The 24,040-nt window shown below is 36.9% G+C and overlaps 3 protein-coding genes across 3 annotated transcripts in view; all 3 read right to left on the bottom strand.

Annotated features, from left to right (window-relative positions):
- LOC141926801 (complement factor H-like) overlaps positions 1 to 1,513 on the bottom strand; it is a 37,365-nt gene extending 35,852 nt beyond the window's left edge. Inside the window, exons 1-2 of the mRNA XM_074833200.1 lie at positions 1,105 to 1,513; positions 608 to 674 (exon numbers count right to left, since the gene is read on the bottom strand). The gene's annotated coding sequence lies outside the window, so the exon portion shown is untranslated. The remainder of the gene's footprint in view (positions 1 to 607; positions 675 to 1,104) is intronic.
- Positions 1,514 to 4,937: 3,424 nt separating this feature from the next.
- Positions 4,938 to 17,426, bottom strand: LOC141926234 (coagulation factor XIII B chain-like). The gene is made up of 12 exons (XM_074831659.1): positions 17,357 to 17,426; positions 15,516 to 15,716; positions 14,817 to 15,002; positions 14,195 to 14,371; positions 13,888 to 14,064; positions 12,056 to 12,235; positions 11,620 to 11,712; positions 10,770 to 10,952; positions 7,542 to 7,745; positions 6,873 to 7,055; positions 5,930 to 6,159; positions 4,938 to 5,442 (listed from the first exon to the last, which is right to left on the bottom strand). The coding sequence occupies exons 1-11, from the start codon at positions 17,424 to 17,426 to the stop codon at positions 5,948 to 5,950; spliced, it is 1,866 nt and encodes a 621-aa protein (XP_074687760.1). The 3' UTR covers positions 4,938 to 5,442; positions 5,930 to 5,947.
- A 1,208-nt stretch (positions 17,427 to 18,634) lies between these two features.
- The window catches only part of ASPM (assembly factor for spindle microtubules), a 30,617-nt gene continuing 25,211 nt past the window's right edge, over positions 18,635 to 24,040 (bottom strand). Inside the window, exons 24-29 of the mRNA XM_074832751.1 lie at positions 22,557 to 22,748; positions 21,926 to 22,118; positions 21,296 to 21,450; positions 20,195 to 20,371; positions 19,041 to 19,213; positions 18,635 to 18,961 (exon numbers count right to left, since the gene is read on the bottom strand). Of these exons, the coding sequence (XP_074688852.1) occupies positions 18,856 to 18,961; positions 19,041 to 19,213; positions 20,195 to 20,371; positions 21,296 to 21,450; positions 21,926 to 22,118; positions 22,557 to 22,748 (996 nt within the window). The 3' untranslated portion in view covers positions 18,635 to 18,855. The remainder of the gene's footprint in view (positions 18,962 to 19,040; positions 19,214 to 20,194; positions 20,372 to 21,295; positions 21,451 to 21,925; positions 22,119 to 22,556; positions 22,749 to 24,040) is intronic.

Here is a 24,040-nt window from a genome sequence, read left to right as displayed (position 1 = left end):
TCTTACACAATCTTCTGGTTTAGGACATCCTCATTTTTTTCTTCCAATGCACTTGCTGCTAGGAACTGTTGTGGGTTAACTAACCCATAGGATTAACTAACATAGCAATTGACTTTGCGTTGTTTTTTCTCCCTTCAAAAACACACATGGCATTGTTTTGTTTACTGAGTAACACCCATCTGAGGACCAACAGATATTGCTATTACTATACACACTAAATTAATTTCATCGTTATTGATATGCCACTTCATACAATCGTCAGAATTTCAAAACACTTTGTGGAAAAGCATTCTTCTAAAAGTTGACAAAAGTCTCAGTAACAAATATCCAATATTAACAGCTATATTAACCATTTTTTAAGGAACTAAGCACATTCCTTAGACAAAACCAGGAATATAAACATGCCACTAATATTTCTAGGGGGAGGTATTATTTATTTGTATTTTAGATTGTTACATACTAGTCCAACATGACCATAAGCAGTAACTGTCATTTATGGAGTTCTGGCAGGTTTGCAATATAAAACAATGAACCCCACAAACAGTATATAACAAAGCTTTCTGGATTTCACTCTGAGCCCAGTCTTTCTGGCTCACTTCTTCCTCACCTTCTAATCCTTCTGTGCTTCAGAAAGACTGGTCTCTCTCTCAGGAATTTTTCCTTTTAGTATAGCACTAAGAAGAACAAAAAAGGTCAAGTAAAATAGAATTAATTTCCACCTTATCTGCCACCATTCCTGCCCCTTTTCATAGGTCATTAACTTTAATCATTAACTTTTGGCCTCATTTGTAACTCAGTCACTGGAAAACACTCTAAATAGCAATTGCGGATCAGGCAACTATTTCCAATAAGTCAGCTCCAAAAGGGTTGCATAATTTCTATTACAGGACATCTAGATTTCTTTATTTCTTTCTTTCTCAGAAAAAGGAACTTCATTTACTGCCAATCAAATCAGAATAGGGTAATGAGAAATAAAACAAATCTTAAAACACCTTCCCCCCACCCCTCCCTTCTTCCCAGGCTCAACTTTGCTCCCGATTTCTCTGCCTCCTCTCCCACAGCAGGGCAGGGGGCAGGGGATGGGGGTTTTGGTCCGTTTGTCACCTGTTGTCTCTGCTGCTCCCTCCTCCTCAGGGGAAGGGCTCTCACACTCTTCCCCTGCTCCGGCGTGGGGTCCCTCCCACAGGAGACAGTCCTCCACGAACTTCTCCAAAATGGGTCCTTCCCACAGGGCTGCAGTTCTTCACAAACTGCTCCAGAGTAGGTCCCTCCCACGGGATGCCATCCTTCAGGAACAGACTGCTCCAGCACGGGTCCCCCATGGGGTCACAAGTCCTGCCAGCAAACCTGTTCCAGCGTGGACTCCTCTCTCCACAGGTCCACAGGTCCTGCCAGGAACTTGCTCTAGTGTGGGCTTCCCACAGGGTCCCAGCCTCCTTTGGTGCTCACCCACCTGCTCCTCCACACGGCATGGGCTCCTCCTCAGGCTGCAGGTGGAGATCTGTTACCCCGTTACCTCCATGGGTGCAGGGCACAGCTGCCTCACCAGGGTCTGCACCACGGGCTGCAGGGGAACCTCTGCTCTGGCACCTGGAGCACCTCCCCCTCCTCCTTCTTCACTGTCCTTGGTGTCCACAGTATTGTTTCTCCCACATGTTCTCACTCCTCTCTCTGGGTGCAGTTGCCCTCCCACAGTTTTTTTACCCCTTTCCTAAATCTGTTATCCCAGAGGTGCTACCACCATCGCTGATGGCCTTGGCCAGCGGTGGGTCCCTCTTGGAGCCGGTTGGCATTGGCTCTGTTGGACATGGGGGAAGCTTCTAGCAGCTTCTCACAGAAGCCACCCCTGTAGCCCCCCCAGTACCAAAACCTGCCACTGAAACCCAGTACACTTGGTTAAAACGTGCCAGTCTGAATCAGCACACACAGCACTCAAAGTTTTGACTGTTACGGGAATTCCCCTGATTTGTGAGTTTATATCCAGACAAAAGTCAGTTTCCTCAATTATATACCATGGACACCGAGAACTTAACTGGAAAACAGAAATTACAATCTATGAATAAATCTGAGTGCCTTTTCAGCTGATGTTTGCAAAACAATGCATAAATGCAAGTTTGTTAGCAAGAGGAAAGGCCTCTCTGTCATTATAGAACAATGATTTTAAACTGAAAGAGGGTGGATTTAGACTGGATATAAGGAAGAAATTTTTTACAATGAGGGTGGTGAGGCACTGGCACAGGTTGCCCAGAGAAGCTGTGGCTGCCCCCTCCCTGGCAGTGTTCAAGGCCAGGTTGGACGGGGCTTTGAGCAACCTGGTCTAGTGGAAGGTGTCCCTGCCCATGGCAGGGGGTTAGGACTAGATGAGCTTTAAAAGTCCCTTCCAACCCAAACCATTCTATGATTCTATGATAACAAATAAAAGGCTGGTCTTGAAAAAATTTGCACAAGCCAAACTTAGTGCAGAAATATTATATCATCCATCTTCTCCCAAGCCAGCACTATCACTGTGAAATGACAGAGTTGAGATCTATTGCCATTATGATGCTACTGGAAGGCTCTGATATACAAGGAAAGGCACCAAAAGAAACAAAATAATTCTTTTTATCATGCCTCAATCAAGGAAAAAATCCAATTATTTTCTCAATATTTCATGAGAAGGCAGGGAGGAGACCTTATTTCTGGCTTTGGCTTCCTTGTGGGAGAGTACAGAGGAAATAGAGCCATACTCTTCTCAGAAATGCACAGTGATACGATAAAAGACAACAGACACAAATCTACAACAAAAGAAGTTCTAGTTAGATATTAGGAAAAAAGATTCACCGTGAGGGTGGATAGACATTGGAACAGGTTGCCCAGAAAGGTTAGAAAACATCTTCTTGAAGATACTAAAAACTCAGACAGACAGGGACCTGAGCAACCTGATTCTTATTCTGCAATTCTATGCCTAACTATGCAGAAAGCCAGCAAAAGTTCAGAACTGTTGTAGGGTTAAATTGAGGTCTTTGGTATGTTGACGGTTATTTTAAGAACTATTCTAGCACCACGGTTTTGTTAAGTCTAAGTAAATAATGCCAAAGATAAAAAATAATTCTCTGCTTCCAAATATACTTAGGTCAGAAACACTCCTGGGCTTGTATGTCACTGAGCCTCATTTGCACTGTATATTCCACATACACTAAGCACAGTGTTTTGACAGATGTGCTTCTGGCATCTCAGCCACACCAGGACAAGAGCATGCCTGAGCTGTGTGCCTGCAGCAGCTTCTCTGCTGTCACAGCAGCACATGTAGCTAATCTATGTCTTCCCGCACAGCCTAGCCACATTTGCATGAATATATTCTGGGAAAATTAAGGTAGTGGAAAGGAGTCATTAACAAAGTTTCCTTGCCCTCCAAAAAGCAACTTGATCACTTGCTGTGTCTCCATTAACTTCTGTCAGAACTCTGTGTTCTGTTGGCTTTGTAACGTTCGTCTTGTCTTTCTTTTTCAAGATTTCACACAGATATTTCTGAGGTTTTTCAGGTTCTGAAACCCAAGCTGTAGCTCTCTTTTTCATTCACTTAATTCTGCTGTGCTAATTAACAGAAATAACACAGCTCAAGATTTCAAATTGCAAGCAACAATTTTATTTTCAAATAATTCATGCAAAAAAAAGTGAAAAATGAAAGAAATCCACGTTCTTTTTACCAGAGAAAATACCTGGATGCCATCCTGAACATGGTGAAGAAAACCCAAAAAAACCAATAAAAAGCCACGAGAACAAGAGACTAGCAATACACTAGCACAGGCTGGTGTTAGGAAGCAACTGGGAAGATGCTGATGCTATCAGACCTGAAACAGGCACCAACACAGTGATACATGGATGCTCCATCCATTTGTCTCAAGTGTTCCTCCCTGCTAGCTAGAGAATGTGCCCTCCCTTCCTGCCCTGAATGGGTCTTCCAGACCACGGAAACAGGTTTGATCTCTGTGGTACAGTCAAGACTATGGATTTGGGGTTTTGGCCTGACCTAAGCTAAGGTGATCAAGCACAGAGCTCCTTGACTGGTAGCCCTGGAGAGTCTCAATTATATCATGAGCATACTTTATTATGCTTTTTCTTGTTTATTGATCTTCTTTTCACCATGTTTGTGCTTCTCTTTCTCCACCCTGGTCTCCTTTCAAATAAACAACCTGTCACAAATTACTTTTTCCCCATTCGCCCCAGTTTGGTTACATCTGTATTCAAATTTGTTTTTTCTGATACTGATACCTAGGTAATGTTGACCTACAGTGTTGTTATTGTGGTGGTGGTTACAACATCAGTGGTGTTACTGATATGGTCACAGATGTACTAATTGCCTTGCAAGATTTTGCTTACAGATCTAGTCCATCTTGTAAACAAGCTTCATGTTCAAGGGAAATGGAGTTTTTTCTTCTATCTTTCATAGACACAGAAATGATTAGGATGTAAAAACTCAGAGACTGAGGTGAATTTCTATGTTTTTGGGCCTCAGCATAAATAGCTTCTGGATGTATAGCAAGCCTACATGGCGGCTATTAAGATGCTCAATACACCAAAATTTACTGGTTAAAAACTTATCACCAATCATTTTGTTTAACCGAGTTCTTACATTATTTCTTAACTGAGAAGGACTTACCAATTGACATTACTCACAGTCATTATTCATAACATGACCTAGAAATAAAAGCTATAGTGAATATCTAGTTCAGATCTACATGTCACACATCAAAAGTTTATTATGTTAAATTGCTAAATCTTATTGTTATTTGTCTTCATTTTTAAATAGCACTTTACAAAGCAATGACTTTTCAATATTTAGAAAGCATTTTGGAATGCTATTGTAAATAGCATGTAAAATGTTATTTTTATGAACCTCTTTTTCCCACCTAATGATTGACTGGATTTTGATCAAATAAGCAGAATTTGTCTATTCCTTGAATGCTTAAATTTCTTTTTTGTTTTATTTATTCATGTAGCACTCACAAAAGCCTTGGAAAACCATACAGAACAGCATACATGCAACGTTATCACAGAAAGATGGAGTTTAGACATAAAATACAGAAGAAATCCTTACAGTGACTTTTTTATTAAAGCATACTAAAAGAGAAGTGAGGCAAACATTGTCCATATTCCTGAATTTTCTTCATATCTTCAGTCACACAACATGTTCACAGGCAGAGCCCCAAGAGTACCAATGTTTAAGTGTCATAGGAAATAATACAAAATTAGTTGGACTAGATATTTTAAGAGTTTAAATGCTCTCAGTTAGCAAAACAAAGATGCTTGCTCAATTTTTTCAAAGAATAATAATTAACTACTCAGTAGAATTTGCACATTTTTAGGTTTTAAATGGTTTCATAGATCCCTTAAACACGTCTTTTTTTTGAATACTTGCTTTTTTCCTTGTCCCTCAAGCCTTGTCCTTTAGAGGCTTCTTACCTGTGAAGAGACGTGGATGTTGTTAAGATGTACAAAATAATAGGCCTCTCCTTTCTCACTGTAAAATTACAGTTTAACATCCATTTGAAGAGCATGAAATTAAATATCAATTTAGCTATATGCTGTAGTCACAAAAGCACTTATGCTATCAAAATCACCAATATCCTCACAAAGGGCAATACTTGCTCAGCATCTTCTTGTTGTAGCACTTTGCTCAAGTCCTCCAGATTATGATGCATCCTCAGATTTATCACTGTAAGCCTTGTAAAACTCCTTCGTCCTAAATTTTTCACACGTATGCCAGTATTGCATCCTTCTGCTGCATTCCCAGTCCTCATACCACAAAGCACTTTCACTTCCCTCCCCCTTGAGCTCAGACCCAACAATGTCACTGAACACTCATTTCTCAAAGCTGACTATAGTGATCTTGAAAACATGAGGCTATCTTAATTCAGCTGTTAATACTAGATAAAGAACATGCACATACCTCTCCTGAAGCCCATACTTATCTTCCTCTTTCAACACACCTTGGATATGTCAGCTGTCCTCTCTTACACTGCACTTGAAATAAAGTTGTACCAGATTCTGCTCCAAAATGGTTCTGTTTACAGTAAAATCCAACATAATCCCCATGGTAAAAGTAAACTTGATTCTTATAGAACCCTTGCAGCAGCACATTATTTTTCTCCATTTCATTTTTTGACAAAGTACAGGGCTCTAAAGAAGAGAGACTTAATCAGTGTTAATAAATTGTTTTCGAAATAGCATTGTTCTGACTAGTCTATACTAAAACTGTATATTATTCACATTTTCTTATTGTATATGAAATCACTGTATTTTTGGATACTGCAGGCATGTCATATTTAAGAAAAATAAGACAGACAAGCTTACACTTGCTTCTGTTAAAACTTTCATCTCTAACTGAAAAAAACGAAGCTGAGGTCTTGAAGTTCTACTTGACAATACTCAATTTATAAATTCTAAGTATCTAAATTTAGAGTTGAGGCTGTTCAGCCTGGAGAAGAGAAGGCTCCAGGGAGACCTTACTGCAGACTTTCAATACTTAAAGGGGGCTTATAAGAAAGATGAGGACAAACTTTTTAGCAGGGCTTATAGTGATAGGACAAGGGGCGATAGTTTTAAAGTAAAAGAGGGTAGATTTAGACTAGGTACAAGGAAGAAATTTTTAACAGTGAGGTTGCTGAAACACTGGAATAGGTTGCCTTGCCCAGAGTGGTGGTAGATGCTCCATCTCTGGAAACATTCAAGGTCAGGTTGGATAGGGCTTTGAGCCACCAGATCTAGCTGAAGATGTCCCTGTTCATTGTAGGGGGTTGGACTAGATGACCTTTAGAGGTTACTTCCAAACTATTCCATGATTTTATGAATTATAGAGAGAAATAAGTGCTTATTTCTCTTATCACACCTACCTATACAAACTGGTGGTGAAGACCACTGTCCTTCAGAACAGTAGATTGTCTCAGATCCTTGCAAAAAATGGTAGTCAGAGCAACTGTACTGAACTGAAGAACCATTGTCATACTGGGTCAGGGGTGGGAGAGTAAGAGCTCCATTTGCAATAGAAGGTGGAGGGTCACATTTTTCTGTAGGAGCTGGAATAACATTAAAAACATTTGAGAAACATTCAGCTTAAGAAACTAACTAATCAGCAGCTTTAACTGCTTGTCAACACTAGATATCTATCAACTCTCAGATAGTGTATTTTCTTACTATTTCATTATGTCTCAGATCAGAATGCAATCTCCTGCTTAATTTTAACCATAAAAAAATCCCTTGTGTGCACTTAATTGCTTACTGCTGTCTTTCTACAGAGCTTTGAGTTCCCTGAGCTTGGAGAAGAGCTCCTCCCTCCTTTCTACAGCCTTCCCCATCAAAGGAAGGTGTATTGTTTTTCCATGCTTGGATATATTTAACAATATATCTGTCTTTTACAAGGGTATCTGTGCATATCTGTACTGTTGAATCCTAAACATCTATTATTTACAACAAATTCTAGGCCTGCACTGTCAAAGCAAGTTGTTTCTAAATAGGTCTGAGATTGATTAATTAAAAAGGCAATAAAAGAAGTATTGTTTTACCTTGCATAATGCATTTTGGATATGTCAGTCTGCCGTGGTTACACTGCGTCCTTCCAGGAGATGGAATGGTAGTCTGGAGAAAATTGTATCCTTGTTTACATTCAAACTCTATGAGATCACCATGTAGGAAAATTAATTCTTCCTGTCTCCATTTCAATTCTATGTTGTTGCTGTTCATATCAGTTATATTAAGAGTGCATGGTTCTAGGAAATAAAAGCATACTCCAGTAAGAAGCAACCTTAAGTGATTTCTTAGCTCCCTTTTGTAGGAGTTAAAGTGAAATCTAAATCAATAATTCCAAAATGTTTTCAGATTTTGAATCTTGCAAGAAAAAAACCTATAGATGCATTAAAAAAAGAATGCAAATGTAAAGAAATGGGCTGAGGTAACAGAAATAACATCCAAGAAAAAGCTTAAACTGGGAATAGTAAATCACAGAAAACACACACTTCTGACAAAATCTAGTTTCTACAAGTATTTGTAAATATATGGCAGCCTGGGTTTACCTCTGAAGAACAGAACTTCTTTACTGTAACTTGAAAGGACTTTTTATAATGAAAATAGTCATCCATCAAAATTAACCTGTCTGATTTGGCTGAATGGTTTGGTAAGCCCTTCGAGGGTAGTAGTAGTTAATAAACAGTAAATTTAAACTGTTAACCTAAGGAATTGTTTTGACAATTCCCTTTTCTTTGTTTTGTCACTGTTAAAAGAATTTAGACATCTTCCAAAAACCTTTTGGAAGTTTTGTGTTCTTCTTTGGGCTTTTTCAGGTTATTCAAGGTCAGTATTGTTTTGGTTGTTATCTGACAGGTTTCTTAAAATTTAGTGTCAGGATGACATCAGGTAGTCTAGCTTTCCATTAGACAGTTAACCTCATTCAACTGTTCAACTTCAATAAAGCCCGACAGAGGGACAGTTACAAAAATAAATTTCTACAAGTTCCATGAGAATCATTGCCTGAGAGAGGCTCTTATTAATGCTTTGCTGAGGTAAAAGCAAGAAGAAATCTTTTATTATGCATTCTGATAACAGCACCATCACAACAAATTGGTATGGATATTTTCCTGAACCTAACTACAGCATGTTCTGGTCTGATTAGGTGAGGGTTGAAAAGAAATCTCAGAAAACATGGAAAGGATGATGTGGTTATTTGGATTCTTAAGAGACAAATAACACTCTGTGCTGGTGCAACTTTCCACCCTGTCTTCTCTTGGGCTGCCCGGTACTTAGTGCAATTCCCCCCTCTCCCGCCCCCGTCACATGTCAGTCCAAGATGACTAGAGAAAGGCAGTGAACCAGAGCATAAAGGTAATTCCTTAATGTTACTGATTCCTATCTTCCCTATTGCTTGGAAACGGACTACATGTCAGGTCAAATGGATTAGGAAAGGCAGACTGTTAGTCGATTAGAAAAGCAGAGCGTTAAGGTACCCCCTTAGCCCACTTGGTTTCTTTGCCCTCCTCCCCAACCATCTGAGAGCAATGACAAAGACAGTGGGCCAGAGTGTAAAGGCACTCCCTTAGCACACTTGGTTTCTGCTCCCCTCTCATACTGCTTAACGACAGTATCAATATCTCCTGACAACATCCATACTTGGGTTGTGGCCCAAAGTTGGTGATACCGAAACTCCAAGATCTAGCAAGTTCTAGGCTTGCACAACTGATAGAAAGTACCAGAATATTCCATCATCTGAGTTGGGCTGAAACCAAAAGGTGCCTCATGAAAAAGACAGTTATCTCAGACCCTATAAATAGCAATTCTAAGCAAGACCCTTTAAGCTCTCCTGGATCGCAGCGGGCTCTGACCAGCATCTCTCCTGAGCTGGGATGCCTCTCAGGCTCAGACTTCTTGAAATTTGAAGATCATCTGCCCACAAAGTTGAGGGAAGGCCAGGGTGAAGTCAGACTTCTCAAATCTGAATTATCATCCGTTGAGAAATATCGATGCATTGTGAGTATTTGCTCCAAACTCGAGAAGAGGGAAATTTTAACTATAGGCTAGCCTCTTCCATCCACATCTTTACCTATCCATGTGCTTAAATATGCATATTTGCCTTCACGAATGTGAATGTCTATGTATTTCACTGGATATTGAAATATTTCCATGCTGTTTATGTGTGTATTTTGTGTTTATACATATGTATACTTAGATTTAGAATTCCTTGTAGTAAGTTATTATGAATCCTGTCATTCTCAAATCTGTAATTAAGTTATTATTTTAACCATAATATAGTCTACCAAATCACCCTGTTAATCTTTAAATTGGTCAATCATTAAATGTTCCTAAAATTCAACCTTTTCATTCATCTCACACCATTAATAAAATCTTAAATTGCTGCTAAATCATAACCATGTGAGATACTGTCATCCGTGACACACTCATAGAAAATGAGCTTTCATTATTTCACAGGATTTGAAAATTTGAGTATTCAGATCCAAGAATGCTGATCTGGACCTTTTAATGCAGACAAGGTACATTTTATTCATTTAGAAATAAGTAATTAAACCGAACTGGATATTTATTTGCATTTTCACAGTAGATTACAAACTTAAAGTGAGTTAGTTTAACAAAAGATGCTAGTAAAATAGAATTCTTTCATTACAAGAAGGAAGGAAAGAAAACCAAAGAACTATTGTAGATCATCAGAAGTAGTATTCCTGCTAGTGCTGGTAAATTCCTAATGGGAGTTCTAGACATTGTTTTGGACAGCATACATAAGAGCAACATGGAAAAACTAGAAAGTCCAAAATGAAATTATAGATATAAAGACATATAATAAAAACAAAGGCTGAAGATTTAAAAATGAAAGTCCAAGAAGTCATTGTACTCCTTGTTAATCATATCTAACGGCCATTTTGGCAATGGCTGCAGTCATTCCTTCTAAACATCTATTGAAGGACAGAAAGAAATTCACTGAATGGAGAATACGGGAGAAAGAAATTAAGAGAATACTCCTAGGTAACAGGAATAGCTATGTTCTAGAATAGCTCACTCAAAGAAACAGAGGAATCTATTTAATTGGGTGTTTATAAGAACACACCAGAGGACACCTAGCAGGAGTGGCCTAGGTATATTTGATTTTGGTTCATCCTCATGTTTCTGGAATCTTTATTAACACAAATGAAAGAGAAAAGCTGGTCATGAAAGGATTATCTAGAGGCTCCTCCCCATATTACCATTCTATATTACATATGACAAGACTTTCTTTTTCTTACAAGACTTACCTAAGCAAGTTGGTTTTTCTGACCAGTTTCCTTGTTCACAGTAAACAGTACTAGGTCCATCCAAAAAATGGTAATGCTGACAACCATATTGTACTGAGGAACCATTTTTGTAACTTGTCAATAACGGACCAAGAAGAACACCATTTTTAATCACAGGTGGAGAGGTACAGTCTTGCTGCATTTCTAACACAAGGTAGGGAGATAGGTAATTGGATCTTTAAAACGTTAACACTGGCAAAAGTATCAGACTAATAATTGAGCAAAAAATTTACACACAACTAAAATGTAAATAATATAATTTCTTTTTCAAATATCATTTTCAGAAACTCTACACTTGCCTTACTGAATTGCAGGACAAGCATTCTATTTCCCTCTACGCTTCTCATCTATGTCTGCTCTTGACTTTTGCTGGTTTACACTCAATATAGATTAGTTCTTTTTCTGCGATGACATGGTCTTTATTTGTTGCTTTAGCCCATGTGTGGTTCAAAATAAACAAAAGAACCCTCACTGGAACTATTAATCAAAGGATCAGCAAAATACTCATGAATTTGCATGTTCAGACAACATTAACAGAAAGGGTACAAAACGACTGAAGGTAAATGCTAATGTATGAAATAAAATTACAAATACAGGACAGGTTTATAGGCGTAGTTTATGGTCACTAGAAACAAGCAACACTGGCCTTTCAGTCATTCAGACTGCTACACTGACATCTGTAGCACATGCAAACATTTTCAAGAGTAAGGAAATGTACTGTAGCAAAAGAGTAGTAAGAGTAGTCATAAAATGCCTATAATAGCATTAGAGTACAGAATTCCCTTTAAATAGAAAAGCAATGGTCACCTACTCATATCTTCGTTGCGATATGTTTTGTTTGCCCTTATTGCTGCATCTGCCTCAAGTGATGGTGGTGTCTCAGATTCCCATTTATCCATAGTTCCTATAACCATAGCAGAACCTTAGAACTAGTTTTCTCACAAACAACTAATTTTCAAACACCAAAAAAGACAGACACTGATGTATTGTAAGATGTAGTAAAAACAATATTCCAGGGGAGAACTACATAACACAGATGTCAGTTGAATTTACTTAACTCATCCTTTTTCTTTAATATATGAACAACAAATTGTCTGCAAATTCTGCAGCACTTCACCTCTCAAGCATTTTAACAGAGGAGGACATAAACAGTTTTGCACATATGGAGACTGAGGCTCTCCAGAAAATTAAGGCATTGTTTGAAGAATCGTTTCTGTTCAGTTGTAAATTGTCACAAAAGTACTAACCAATACAAATAGGGGGTGATGTCCATTTTCCTTTTTCACACTGGATTTCCTCAGATCCTTTTATTCTAAAGGTATTTTCACACCGTATACGAACTTTGTCTCCATTATGATATGTTCTTCTAACTGTGATGATACGGGCATGAGGAGGAAGTGGTGGTGGAGGACATTTATTTTTCATATCTGAAAATAAAAAATGCATATTGTTTTCTCACTAATCAAACCCCAATTAATTTTACTATACAACATGCAAGCCTGCCACTCAGAAGACATTTTTGGTTGACACAGAGTGATGGCTTACTCCCATTTTTTTAACAAAAAGCCAGAACAGAGAAGTGATTTTATATTCAACAAATACAAAATAGAGGTATTATGCTATTGCATTGCTATATACAAATTTGTAATTTCTCCACATAGACTTCAGGAAATAGAGATGTCCCATACCCTCCATTGATATAATATTTAAAGCAGCTTATATATTAATTCTAATGCTATAGAAGCAGCAATAATCGTAGTCCATTTCCTATCCACAAATTAAGTTTGCTATTACTGTATCCTCAAAACTAGATTTCGGCCTTGTTTTCATTCTTCTGAGCACCCTACCTTCTCTGTACTCACTCAAGAGAAATTCCTGCTGTGTCATCAGAATAAATAAAGGGCTGGGGTCCTGACACATGCTATTTAATTGAGACATTTCAGTGCATTTTAAATGCTACTGTATCTTCTAGGAAAGGAAGATGAATTTCATCTTTATACTCAATCACATAGTCTTGTACAATATCAGCTATAAAGGAACTACAAAACATTAATTTTACTGAAAATTGTGCTGAAAACATCTGTATTTTTTAAGGCTAAATATAATTTCTTTAATCTCAAGCACAACTATTACTAAATTTGCTTTAGAAAATATACTTCATGGGAAAATATCCTGTAAAAATATACGGGGAAAAGGATACCACAGATTTGTCTTAAAGCAAAAAAATGATAGATTGTCCCATCCTCTGTCATCAAGACCTGGCATTGCTTGTATATAAAGCAGAGAATTCATTACCATGAGGCAGTGAGATCTTCTAAAGCTCAGAAGTAATCCCCATAAAGGGGACAATATCCGGATAAGAAGATGAACCACAACTATCCAGGTATGTTGAACAATATTATAAATTCTCAGTCAGCCTAAATGTTGATTTGCACTGTTTTCTGCTGTATACTGTATCTCATCTGATTTACTAGACCTTTCATTCTTTTGAAAGTTTCTTTTCTGAGAATCTCCCTTATCTCTCAATGATTGGGGAAGTGATAATTGCTAAAGCTGTGTTTGTCCTCAAGATGACCTTTCTAGTTAATTCTGTTGAAAACATGTACAGTTTGGTGAGGCTATAAAACTCTAAAAAGTATCACAATCCCCAAACTCAGGAGGAATTTGTTACCAATTTTATTTTTAATGCCTCTCAAGAGGCATGTTCCCACCTCACAAGGCAGGATTAAACATGCTTGATTAAATCTTCATGTAATCTGAACATGGTTTAATGCGAGCTTCAGGGACTGAACAACTTCCCTGTAATTGTTGATTCTCCAGGATACAATGTACAGAGAAACAGCAGCAAGAGACCTTATCTGCTCTACTGTTAGAGTCCACTGAAAACTAATTCCAATTATCATTGCTTCCCTCTCTGCTACCTTGGCTCCATGCCCTTCAGCTAACACTTTATATCTATTTAGGCTGTGAACTGGTACAGAAAGTATATTTTTATTTTGTATTCATAAAGCATTTCATGAGAGAAGGTGCTAGTCTTTCATGAAGAATTTGACATAATAAAACTATAAAAATAAGGTACCTTCACACACTGGAGGGTCTGGATACCATCCAAAATAATAACATTGAATTAGGTCAAATTCACTGAGAGAATAATTTTCCTCACAGAAAAAGTGAACTACATCTCCTTCTTCATAGCTTTTCTTCACAGGATAGAAACCTCCATGTGCTATTGCACTCAAAGAGGAGCAAGTTATTTCTAGGAAGAAAAAACACAGCAGTGAAAACCAGTTGAGGAAGGCTTACCCACCCTGCCAACAGCTTATAAAACAAGCCTTTTCAGAAATTTTTGTTCATTTGTAGAATAAATTTTCCAGCGCATTACATACTAGTGCAGTTTGGAGTAAGGGACCACCCATGTGTTAGACACACAGCTGCTTCTGTAGTGTTTCCTCCTGCAGTGTGGTATCCCTCATCGCATTTGTATAGCAGTGTTTCATTCAGTTGAAGCTCTTGTTGGGCTGTGAAGTAGCTGCCGTGATTTAAATTGGGTACTTGACATGACTCTTAAATAAATAAAGCATATACATAATATTAATTGCTCTTTCCATTTCAAGTTACTCATCTAAAATTTTCATTAGCTATACCTTAAAAGTGGTTATATCCAAGGCAAAATCTTTGCAAATAATGATTAATTAAAAATGCAGTAGTTTACATAAGCTTTCCAGTCATCATTTGGGAAGAAGGTTTGGATGGCAATGGATTTATTTGAAACAATGCGATTTCATCTATACCAATGCCTTCTACACACAATTTTATCTATACAAATTCACAAAACTATCAGTATGTGAAATCTGACAACTTCTTTCCATGAAGTAGAGCTGAGAACCTACTTTAGGAGTACTCAAATTATAACCTGATATAGGTAGTTTGGCCCTACAGGTATAGCAAGGACAGTAGAATTATATACATATGAGACAGATTATAAAGGAGAAAAATGCAGAATCCTACCAAATTTTTTAGTACAGCTTGGACGAGAGGACCATCCTTCTAGCTGACATTGTACTGTATCTTCAGTACCACCACTTGGAGTATGGTAGCCTGGATTACATTTGTATTGCAGTTTCTCATGTATTTTGAAGTATATTTCTGTACCGTAAAAAAAGCCATTTTCCAAAAGAGGCTTGTTACATTTTTCTAAGTGAAAGGAGACAGTTTGGTTAGAAAGAATTAGTGACTATTTTTCTTCTCTGATACGCTAAAGAAGAGGGGTTTTAGCTATCTTGATCTAGTTTTGTTTTCTTGACCTATTGAAGAAACTCTACCACAATCATCAAACAATACATCAAACCAATTGTAATAACATGGAACATGACAACCAAGGAATCTAGAGCTAGGGAGGTTCTAGAGAATAAACATCTGAAGGGAAACTAATCTATTGATTTTCCCAAAATAAGGAAAATGGACACTTTTCTTGAAGTTCTTATAAAAACACGTATGGTAAAAGCCCTTAAAATATGTATTTTTGTAAAAGTATTCCATATATAAACATATGTAGTTTGTATATATAAAGGTTTGATTTCACCTTGTTGTCCTAACTTAAGACATCTTAACCCTTGTTATGCAGCGTCTGTTCCTGTATGTTCCAGGACATCCAGCTAGCAAAGTTTCCTCCTGGAAGCAATTATGAGATTAATAAAGCTAACTCACTGTAGCATCGTGGCACTGGAGACCATCCTTCTGCTGTACAAGTTATTCTTCCATCTTGAGTCCCAGTTTCAGTGGTATAACCAATCATACAAGAATAGGAAAGTTTTTTTGCCTTACGCATAGGGAAATAGTGACTTCTGAAATTATAATAGTACTGGGCAATCTTTCCGTTTTCTATATGTGGCAAACCACAAGGTTTATCTGCAAAAAGATAAATATATTTCTTGCTAAAAATCTCAGCCCAGATATGAACTTTTTTTGCCTTTATTTAATATCAGTTAGATTGATTCAGGCTTTCAAACAAGGTGAACAAAATTCAGAATACTTACAAGCATGAAGGGTCTTGTAAGACTCACTGAAATGAAGGTATATTAAAAATATATCAGCTTTTGTTCTTTAAGTTAGGAATATCAGCTGTAGAATTAAACTTCCTAATGTAAACTGGGCAAAACTGATTCAGGACACATTTATTTGACTCTTTGTTTAGCCCAGAAGATGTAAGCATGAGCACCCTTTGCTGCATAAACATACTGATGCCTGCTCTAAAATCCAGTGGCAACAGCATTGAGAGCTATGGCACAGCTCCTCAATTCAGCAAATGTTATCAGAACAGTATGACAACTGCCAGGAGGCAATATGAGAGTTAAGCTTGTTGAAGAACGGAAATTTAAGAACAGAGTCAATGGAAAAGAAAGAAGGAATGGAGGTTAAGAAAAGAACATATAGAACTGCAATTAGAAAAATCCCAAACCAGAATAGGAGAAAGCCTTTAAAAGGAGTTGTGCTGAGTATGACATTAAGTTATTAAAAAAAAACCAAAAAGCAGTACTTATGTCTGGATTTCTCATAAAATTATCCTTTGGGTCTCAAAAATGCTCTCTATGGCATTACAAGGCGATCTAACCTGAAGAATCATTTTAAAAACTGAATCACCACTGAATCTCATTATAAATGGGCAGAATTTTCCCACAAGTTGGCACTGCTGCATTAACCTTACACATATTAGAACCAAAATAACAAACTATTGCTCCTTCACTCAATAATGCCACTAGAATTTACTGCAAATTTAGTATTTTTACTAAATAGAAAGTGCCAAGATTTTTAAAAAAATAATTCCTTTCCTCACACAGGCACTGTATCACCAAATAACTAAATAAATAAAACCTGAGGCTAATTAAGATTTTTAAATAATTAAAAGACAGAAATGGTTGCTACCTACATACCTTTTGACAGGGTAACAGTGTAATTTCAACTGCTTTGCATAAGGACAAAACTCTAGTGAAGACAGAGGTAAGGGAGACCTTTCCGATTAATGGAGCTGTACCCTCATATACAGTCCACAGCTTTGTGAACTTGCAGTTCAAAGAGGTATGTAAACTATATAAACCCGGGAATTTTAAGCAATGTTGCAAATAAGGATAGGAAATGTGGAATCATCCCAGACTAGCTTCTGCAGGATCCATTTAACTTCCGCTCTCTTGCTCCGTGGTAAAGCCGACGCTTCAATCACCAAGACACTTCAATATATAAAATGTTTTAATAGTACAAAATTTAATTTGTATAAGTGCCTCGAAACTGCTCAAATACATTTCAAAAGAAACTTTTTCTGAATAAAAGCCTGAACCTTTCAATATTACAGCTTTGAAGCCTAGATATGAACATGTAGCCCCGAGCTACAGTGACAGTTGAGTCATGATCACCAGCCATCTCGCAACAAAACTGTATCTAAAAAGCAGTGTTTACTCTTGGTAAAGATATGAAAGACATTGCACTTAAGTTACCCAGACTACATGTTCTAGATTCAACGTACATTTCTTAACAATAGAATTCAGTGTATTTACCTTCTGCAAAGAGTTTGCCTGAATACATCGTAACTAGGAAAAAAAAACAGCTTTTAAATCTCATCTTCATTACTGCCTCCATCAACAGTTTCCACCATCTGTGAAAACTCCCTAAATACTACTTTTGTAAATAATTAACTGGATTTTCAAAGGTATTCACTAATGTCTTAGTGTCCATAGTGTTTTGAAACAAGTGAAAACACTATTTTCATTTATTTTAGTTCTCCAAATACCCTAACATTAGACTTGCAGAATTCTACTTCCATTTGGCATACTTTACATCAGTAAAGAGGACAGAATTTATAATTTTACAGTAAAATCAGGCAACAAGCTTACAGAACAATTTAAACTAATTGAACACTGTTCCCCTCTGAACCCTCTGATTTCCAAGTTTAAAGGGCATTCTGTTATCAGATTATTTATCTTGGCTGAAATAAGAGGATAAATAGAAAATTCCCTTCTCCTCCAGTCTATCCTCATATAATCAGTCAGTTGCATTCTATACATTATTCATTCTGGAGGCTCTTACATTAAGAACATAGCCACTACTATTTATCTGTCTGTTTTGTTGTATACAGCTAGCCCCTTTGAAGTTGCTTTTCAAACAAAAAAAGCCCCAAACAAACAAAAAAAGCACCTCATTTACAATGCATTATCACCTAACTGACTAATGGCTACCAGTTGATTCAGCATCCTTGGGAGGCATAAATCTTTAAATTTGGGAGTGGGAGGGTATAGGTTTTACAGTTTTCATTTTCTTGGTCCTGCTCTAAGAAAATGCAATTCCAAGGCACAAGAAAACAGAATTTCAGGGAGATGCTGTGATGAACACCCATCTATTCAGCCAGATGAGATGCATGCTTGTACATACTGCTCACTTGATAGGAAGAAAGCACTCACAAATCATCTCCCTTAAACTATTGGATCAGAATTTCTAAATTCACCCTTACAACATCCCATTGTTCCATCATAATCCTGCAGTGTTAAAAAAAAATATTAGGAATTAGAAAAACTTTTTTTTCCTAGTCACATGTGATCCCTCAAAACCTTACTAGAAAGTAAATATGAGTTCCCCCCAAAAAGTAGCCAGTTTTGAAATCCACAGACTATGCCTCCCTTCGTACCCATACCTCTCCAGATCAGACAAGCCAACATAACTGTCCCACACAATCAACTGTTTTTAATAGAATTCTACAATATTTAATCAGAGTGAGGAATACCATGCTATTTGTAAGATTCAGAGTTATATAATAACAATAGATTACTTCACTAGTGAAATTTCCAGGGCTTATGATTTTATTGTACAATTGCTTTTGGTAGTAGTACAAAATAGGATTTCAAAAGCTGTATACAATACAAAAATGTTACAGAAATGTTAAACTGCAATTTGAAAAAATATTTTCAAGAGTAGCTTGACACTTATTTTCTTTCTTTCAGATCATTTAGCTGTTACTACATACATGCTGTACAAATACATTTGCATATACATCATTTACATTTCAGTAGCAGGCAATGCCAAGTGTATCCATCACCATCAGAATTGCTTGCAGAGGATCCACAATTTCTTGCATGTTATCTTTCCTCAAAACCCAGTCTGGTTTAATTCTGTGAAAATATTAGAGGCTTGTCATTCAAATAATATATTGCCACAGCAAAATCAGCAGATGAATTTTTAAGCTCTTACCTTGAAACTGTTTTTATTCTTAAAGGAGTTACTGGAACAAAGGAAGTTCCACTTAAGAAAGTGTTTGTTTTCTGCTTCACAAGTGTTCTCTCTGCATCCATTTTGTGTTTACGAGCTGTAAATTTATATAGGCTCTGAATGCAAGTAACAGCTCTTGGTAGGCTTCTGATTTCCTGAAAAAAGGTGAAAACAGTACGTAGTTAATACCACAAGTTCAAAAGCAACTTAACCAGTCAAGAAATCTGTTTTATTCAGTGAAAACTGAATGTTTATAATTTAAGCAGAACTTCTACCCACAAGTACAGTGAAACCATTTTAAAGTCAGCACATCTACAAGTCAGTGGTCTAATGCTTTCAAAATACTTAACAATTGGTATGTGACTTGAGATCCCAGAAAATTCAAGCTCTTACAAGTCAGATTTTAATAATTTCTCATTAAAATAAATTTGCCCATATGTCTTTGGTATACACCTTCAACAACTGGTACAGAGAGACAAACTGGTGTTTGTATCCGTCTTCACAGCAATGAAAGAATAATGCAGTGGTCAGAAGGGACTGGATAACTTAAGTACTTTTATCTGATGGATAAACAGCTAATGATTTTATAACATAGAACTCAAACTACCTTAATAACCTTATTAGGGATTCTAGCAATAGGCATGAACAAAGGAAATTTCTTTCAATAACAGGCTATGTCTCTGTTACAATGGACTATGTCAACACAAAGCCATGGACAATTATATTGCTAGTTGTTACTAACAATAAAGACTTTAACTTTATCTGAAAAGCAACAGTAAACTTTCAGAAATGGAATAAAAGTTAATTAAGTGGCAACTAATCTATATCTAATGCTAAGCAATTGACAGAAAGTCATCAAAACCCTGTGGAACGTAGGGATTGCAGTATCATAATGTTGCAAGGATTGCCAGATCAGAACCTCAATGTCGTACTGAATAGCTCTGGGTGACCAGGGCATATAAAGCACAAAATAATGAGTGTTTTCTTAATCAGAGTTTAATCATAATTAATATTACAGCCGTAATAGGTATGGTAGAGAGGGAGAAAGAAAAAAAAAAAATTACAAACACCCCCAAAACATGCAAGAAAAGCATGTTAAATCAAATTATTAAACACAAACCACATTTAAGTCTTACCGAAGCTCTTTTTGAGTCCTTTGAAAGGATGGCCAACAAACAACAGGTCTTTGTGAAAATGCTTCCTCCTTTCTCTGAAATTTTGTCCCCAGCTTTCCCTCTATACATTTGTAGTAGGTCTAGTAATGTATCTATAGAATTTTCTACTTCATAAACTGCTTGAGTAGTTCTTTCATACTGTTATACAAGAAAGAGACAAGAGAGGTTATATAGACGGATCTTTAAAATGTCTTTCAGGTTAGAGGAAAAAGCAAAGTCCATATTCTCCTCTAGATTGAATTTGTAGTTGTTCTGGCATTCCAGCAATAAAAATCACTTCTGTATGTTACACCATCCTAACAGGTTACAAAAAGATACTCTTTGTGCTTCCCCCCTTGTTTAGAAACCTGTAGAATCTGATATTATGTTTAAAATAGAAGAATAAATTAGAGTAAGTTGAGAGAAAATTAAAAGTAAATTTAGCCTAAATGTTAAAAATTTTTTCTGGAAATAAAAAGAATCTAATGTAAATGCTTGTAGGATGGATATAAGATCAAAAACTATGTTTAGCAAATATTTAAATTTCAAAGTAAAAAACTCTAGAGCAATCAATCTGTAGTCAATAACTACAGTACTACTACAGTACTGAAGTAGTATACATAAGTATTTATGAAAATAATCAGTTCTGTAAGAAATAAAAAATGTAAATATAGTCTATTCTATGACATGGATTTGGAAAAGTAGCCTGTCTTCTGGAAATATACATTTTTACCTTAAAAAAACTTCACATCCTAACTACTACTGGTTTTCATTTCTACACAATTTGATGCATTTCTACAGTTTCATGCAATACTTGAGATACTCTGCAATGTAATCAGTTAAAAGTAAAATTATTACTTTAAGCCCATGAAATAATTTTCTTTTGCCAAAAGGAAAATTAAATCATAATTATTATGAAGTCGATAATTTGTTTCAAAATAACATAGTTAAAATTCAGAAGCTTGTTTTTTATTCAAAATTATAACTTTTATTGTTTCAAACATATTCAGAAATTTTGTGGATAGATACTACAATTAAGTAGTCTACAGCTTATAAACCTACAAAACAAAAAAATAAAGTTACCTTTGAAACATTAAGTAGAACCTGAACTGAATATCTGATCACATCCATGCATGGAACACTCCGGTTGCAACTTCGGATCAGAACAAAAATAGTGAAGATTGCTCTGCTCTGGGCCATATTTTCACAACAGAGCGGGGACAGCCTGGTAGCCACCTCTATGATAATTAAATGAGAAAAACATAAAGAAAACTCTGAAGCTTAAACAATTTAATTGCAAACCAGGGGTTTCTCTTGGCTTTAAGTAGAAGTGCAAAGAAGCAAAAACCACAATTACTGATTTAAACAAGTCTTTCTAAGTCAATAGTTTTAACATTCCGGACTAAAAATTAAGCAGACAAAACAATCCACAGACAACATATACTGATAGTAAATATAACTGACTTATGTAAAGCATAGTACTATCAGGACAGCCAGGAAATTAGAGCAATCATGTAGGATTTTCTTCCTCTACATAACCATTTTAATATTGTTCTTAAATAATAATCTAATTTTAGTCTGGAAAAAAAATACATTATACTCTCTAACATGTTCTCATTTTACAGTCATACAGAGAGCCTAAATACCATTATGAACTCTTCTCAGCTGAAAAATTCCAGTTTCCTATCAGTTATAATAAAACGAAATACTGACCAAGATGCTTTAACGCTGCAAGAATGTAAGAGAGATGTTTGTATTTTAGAAGATATTCAATAGCAATTGCAGTTCTGTTGCACAATTTGTTTTCTTCTCTGCTCTTTTCATTAGCCTTTTCTAAACTACGTCTTAAAGCTTTAGTCTTTGCTGTGTCATTATTCTTTCTCCAAGAATATCCTCTCCACAATGCCTACATAAAAGGAATTTCAAAGAGAGAAAAAAGTTATGAACAAGAGACAATAGAACTTCCATGACCATTTCAAATCAATTTTACACAAGTCTGACAAAGTATTTAATTATCTTGGTTATTAATTTTTAAGTAATTACCATTCAGTGTTTAATCTTCCAAATACTGGATTTTCAAAACAAAAGACCAAAACAAACATGCATATACACTCTGCACACACTCCCACTTATGTCACCTCAGCCAGTATTTGCTTAGTATTACTTCATGATCTGATGTGTTTGCATTTGATGTCTAAACTAAAGCTGACTTGGCTTGCAATTTAACTGATAAATTCACCAACTAAAGTAAACATCTTACCTCTTCCCAAAAACCCATGAGAGTAAAATGAAAAGATAAAAATAAAATTTTAAAAAACATAGTTTTTTTACAAGAGGTATTTACCTGAAATTTAATTATTCCAAATGCAAATTTTCTCCTACGTGTGCAGGCAAGGAATCTTCGTACATTTCGCTGGATTATGGCTGCTGCATCATTTCTGTGATTTAGCCAGCCTCGAATCACACGTTGTAATTGAATGATTCTTTGATAATCTCTTCGAAATCTCTTTTGTTGCATTTTTGCTCGGAACCATCGCTGTTTAAAATTAAAGTACCTTTCTATTTATTTAAGACTTTTCCCTAAATTCCCTTTTCCCATCCTAAACAAGCATTGATAAAAACTGATGAACTATTTTAACATGAGCTTTGACAGATACAGGCACTATAAACATCACTAGCACACACATAACCACCATAACACAGCTCTGATTGACCTTGGGGTAGTTGAAATGCGAAGCTGTGAAATGAAATCTTAACTAGGCACAGTTAGGGAAGCATTCTGTATAGAATAGACCAGAACATTTGCAGTTGGAAAGGACCTACAATGATCATCTAGTCCAACTGACTGACCACAAGATAAAGCACGTTATTAAGGGCATTGTCCAAATGCCTCTTAAACACTGACAGGCTTGCAGCATCAACCACCTCTCTAGGAAGCCTGTTCCAGTGTTTGACCACCCTTGGTAAATACATGCTTCCTAATGTCCAGTCTAAACCTCCCCTGGTGCAGCTTCGAACCATTCCCATGCATCCTGTCACTGGATCCCAAGGAGAAGAGATCAGCACCTCCTTCTCCACTTCCTCTACTCAGGAAGCTGTAGAGGGCAATGAGGTTGCCCCTCAGCCTCCTTTTCTCCAGCCAAAGTCCTTAGCTGCTCCTCACAGGACATTCTTTCCAGCCCTTTCACCAGCTTTGTTGCCCTCCTCTGGATGCCTTCAAGGACCTGAACATCCTTCTTAAATTGTGGGGCCCAGAACTGCACCCAGTACTCAAGGTGAGGCGGCACCAGCACTGAATACAGCAGGATAATCATCTCTGTTGACTGGCTGGTCATGCTGTGTTTGATGCACCTCTGGATGCCGTTTGCCCTCATGGTTGCCAGGGCGCAACTGCTGACTCGTACTGAGCCTGCTGCTGACCAGCACCCCAGATCCCTTCCTGCAAGGCTGCTCTCCAGCCGCTCCTCTCAGTTTATACTTGTGTCCGGCATTACTCCATCCTACTTTTCTTTCTCTAGGCTGGCTTTTAAGGAGAACCACCACTCCACTTTTCTAATTTCCCAGTTCTGTTTCTTCCCCTCTATATACAGAGAAGGGAGACAAGGCACTGTATGCCAAATCTGAGCAAAAAAAGCCTTTTCCACCCATTCGCTCTTGCCTTAAGGGGAAAATAAAACTTACAGGGAGAGAGAACAGATCTGTATATATGGAGGAGTAGGGCAAAGTTGGCCATAACATCCTTAACTAGAGAACAGATATTTCAGGGTTCCTATTTCAGCCTCTCAATTTATCTAATGATGACCTTCTATTATTGGGACTAAGTTAATG

Source organism: Strix aluco, chromosome 8 (genome assembly GCF_031877795.1).
Source record: "Strix aluco isolate bStrAlu1 chromosome 8, bStrAlu1.hap1, whole genome shotgun sequence".
NCBI classification, from domain to species: domain Eukaryota; kingdom Metazoa; phylum Chordata; class Aves; order Strigiformes; family Strigidae; genus Strix; species Strix aluco.
Note: the sequence above shows the minus strand (reverse complement) of the source record. Positions and strands in the feature narration are given on the sequence as shown.